Raw genomic sequence first — 3647 nt, 5'->3', positions numbered from 1 at the left:
GGGGGGATACAAGTAAACACACGATTATTATCGTGTGTAACTCAAAGTTTCACTAAATACTCATTTTTATCCAGTAAATCATATGTGATTCATAACCATTATATGGAATCCTTCGTACGGAAAACATAACACAATATCATCTTATCTGTTGAAATTAAATATGTTGTTATACGTATACAAATCAAACAGTTTATTTATACCTCGAGTACAGGTGTTCATTTAGGTCACCACAAAAAGTTACACGTTCATAACAAGTGAGCATCACACTAGGGTTACTATACAAACGAAACGAACTTTTTGAAAAACTATAATAGTTTACAACAAACATTTTTACATGTTAAAAACTCTTTATCAAACTGTCTTACATACTTTAGGTTTCCTTTCAAACGTTGTTAGAATCGTATTTCAAACAAAGGTCTTCTTATACTAAAAATTGTTCTTATCAAACAAACTACTTTTAAATCGTTTTATAAACTGACATCCATTCATCATTTCTTAATTATTGAACTTCTCAAAGGTTATAGAAAAACTTCTTTTATATTTTTATTGTCAAATGCACGCCTATATATATATATATATATATATATATATATATATATATATATATATATATATATATATATATCATGTATACATATATAAACATAAAAGTTTTCCATCAATTGGTTCAGTACCTTTGGGTAGCAAAGACATATTTTGGTTATACACATACACTACTAGTAACTATAATAGGTATAGTTAGGAAATACTACTTACGAGGAATCACACAAGAGTCAGTTTATACTAATACATTACATACTATATAAGGAGATACGATTATATACAATTACAAGGCATATAAATTTCAAGACACACAATTACAAGAGATACGATTACATACAATTACAAGGCATACAAATTTCAAGACATACAATTACAAGAGATACGATTACATAAGATAGTGAAATAGATATTCATGAAATTTTACATACTACAAGTGCCATATCAAAGAGATATTTTCATATACAAGGACAAATGGACATTTTCATACATAAATATGTTTTATACTAGGTTGTGAGACTTTTCACGTACTTTCGAGTATGCATTATTAAGTCCTGTATTATATACCATAATCCCTTGTAGGGGGAGCGTGATACTTGTGTATAGATCTATACGGGATTGACAATCCCGCACCTAAACTGTTAGCTACAGTTAGACCGGCAGGTCTGGGGTGACAAACGTCATAACATTCCAACGCCTGAAAAACGTTGTTATAGGCAGTCTGGGTCATTAGCATGGTTATAAAACTTACATGGAGTATTAAAAACACGTTGATTTACGGAGTTTTTCATATATCTTAGCGATTATAACTGTACATAAATCTACTATTTTATGACATGAAAAACATCAGGGTAGTTCATTTTGGGACTTTTAATCTACCATCCACTTATAAACAAATATTGGATTTCTGAAGCAAACATTCAAAATAGTCGAGTCTTGGTAGAAGGCTACATTTTATACTAGTAGAAAATATGGGATTTTCTAGGATTTTCAAACGTTTACGATTACTTACAAACATATTCGTTGGTACAAACTTTCCTTCAAACATTTACAGGTCTTTCTTTACAGCTTTACAAATTAAAGTCACATAAATACTTATGAATTCACCAGCATTATTGCTGATACTCGCTTTCAAAATAACTTGTATTCCCAGGACACGGATAGACAGGTACGACTACCAGGTTCTGTGAAGACGGAGCGATCAAGACTCGTCTTTTCTTTTTGAATATTCATTTTGTAGAATTATACTATGAATGAACTCAAATGTAATTAAAATTATACTATTAATGCAATGGATGATGTTGTTACTTGTTTACTACTTTGCATTGTTGTGATACATTACATGACGTCCTCCGCCCCAGAACGTTTCCGCCGTTCTCGGTTTTGGGGTGTGACACATATCCAGTTTGGTTCCTAGTTACATTTGTAATGATTTCCAGAATATGAAAGTGAATATACTATCTTGGTTTGAGATAATAGATATTGGCGCACAAAGTACTCTGATTATCTCCTTGAGATAGGTCGTGGTGAGTTTCTTCATCTTGTCAGTTTCTTTGATGGCTAGGAAGTGGTCGGACATGGTCAAACGATGGACCACTACTCAGATAGTGTCATAATCACTTGATGTCTTCGACAACCTCGTTATGAAGTCCATGGTTAGCTATTCTCATTTCCATTCTGGGATTAATGGTTGTTGTAGTAGTCCTGATGGCTTTTGGTACTCTTGTTTGACTTTAGGATAAATCAAGCATTTACTAACATGGATGGCAATCTCTTCCCTCATATTGGGCTACTAATATAACTTCTTGAGATCGAGATACATCTCATCTGATCTGGGATGTATCGAATATCTCGATTTACGTGCTTCATTTAAGACTAGACTCCTAACTTCACCAAACTTTAGGGTCCGAACTCGATTCATGAAATATCGTGTTCCGTTTTCCTTGAGGTCGAACTGTTTGTCCATTCCACAAAGGTTTTCTTCCATGATATTCTTGAGTTTGAGTGCTTCTAGCTGAGCATCACAATTTTGGGTGGTGAGATTCGAGTGGATAGTTAGGGTTAGAGCTTTTACATGGAGATGCTTTGCTCGCTCTTTCCTGCTTAAAGCATCTGCGATAACATTTGCTTTACCAGGATGATAATGAATTTCACATTTGTAATCATTTAGCAATTCACCCAAACTTTGTTGTCTCATCTTGAGCTCATCCTAGTCAAAGATATATTGGAGGCTTTTGTGGTCAGTGAACACGACACACTTCGTTCCGTAGAGGTAGTGTCTACAAATATTTAAGGAAAACACTACAACTCCCAACTCTAAGTCATTGGTAGTGTAGCTGGTGTTGTTTGGCTTGAGTTGTCTAGATGCATATGCCATGACTTTAGTGGTTTGCATCAGTATGCATCCCGACCCTTGGTGTAAGGCGTCACAGAATACTACAAAGTCTTATGTTCCTTCTGAGAGAGACAAAATTGGTGCACTGCATAACAACTATTTGAATTTCTGAAAGGCAAAATATTGGTTGTCTACCCAATCAAACTTTTTGTCTTTCTGGGTCAGTGTGGTGAGAGGCTTGGTTATTTTGGAAAAGTTCATGATGAATCTCCTATAATAGCATGTATGCCCTAGGAATTGGCATACTTCGGTTGGCGTCATTGGTGCTATCCAATCCTAAACCACTTTAATCTTTGCGGTATTGACATGAATCTCTCTACTGTTGACCACATGACCGAGGAAATGCACTTAGTTAATCTAGAACTCACACTTAGAGAACTTTTCATAAATTTTCTATTTTCTTAATAGTTCCAGAATTGAACACAAGACTTGGCCGTGTTTTTCTTTGTTTCATGAATGTTATGTCGTTGATGAAGACAATCATGAATTTATCCAATTAGGGTTTACATACTCGATTCATAAGGTCCATGAATATGACTAGTGCGTTGGTTAGTCCAATTGACATAACCAGAAACTTGTAGTGACCGTATCGAGTCCTAAATGTTGTCTTTGGAATGTCTGCTTCTTGCAGTTTGAGTTGATGATATCTAGATCTTAGATCGATCTTTGAGTAGTAGTAGGATCCTTGTAGCTGGTCGAATAGGTCATCGAT

The 3647-nt window shown here is 34.6% G+C and overlaps 1 protein-coding gene across 1 annotated transcript; it reads right to left on the bottom strand.

Annotated features, from left to right (window-relative positions):
• Positions 1 to 2332: 2332 nt before the first annotated feature.
• LOC145095720 (uncharacterized) lies at positions 2333 to 2737 on the bottom strand. Its single transcript, XM_079033552.1, has one exon. It carries the CDS (start codon positions 2735 to 2737, stop codon positions 2333 to 2335), a length of 405 nt encoding a protein of 134 aa, XP_078889678.1.
• Between the last annotated feature and the right edge of the window lie 910 nt (positions 2738 to 3647).

This window comes from Lactuca serriola, chromosome 3, assembly GCF_051521515.1.
Source record: "Lactuca serriola cultivar US96UC23 chromosome 3, Lser_US96UC23_V15, whole genome shotgun sequence".
Lineage (NCBI taxonomy): Eukaryota > Viridiplantae > Streptophyta > Magnoliopsida > Asterales > Asteraceae > Lactuca > Lactuca serriola.
The sequence above is the reverse complement of the archived record's forward strand: the minus strand, read 5'-3'. Positions and strand labels throughout refer to the sequence as shown.

What these genes read in the sequence shown, in the direction of transcription:
- LOC145095720 (XM_079033552.1), bottom strand. Translation starts at nt 2,737, where the DNA reads ATGAGACAACAAAGTTTGGGTGAATTGCTAAATGATTACAAATGTGAA.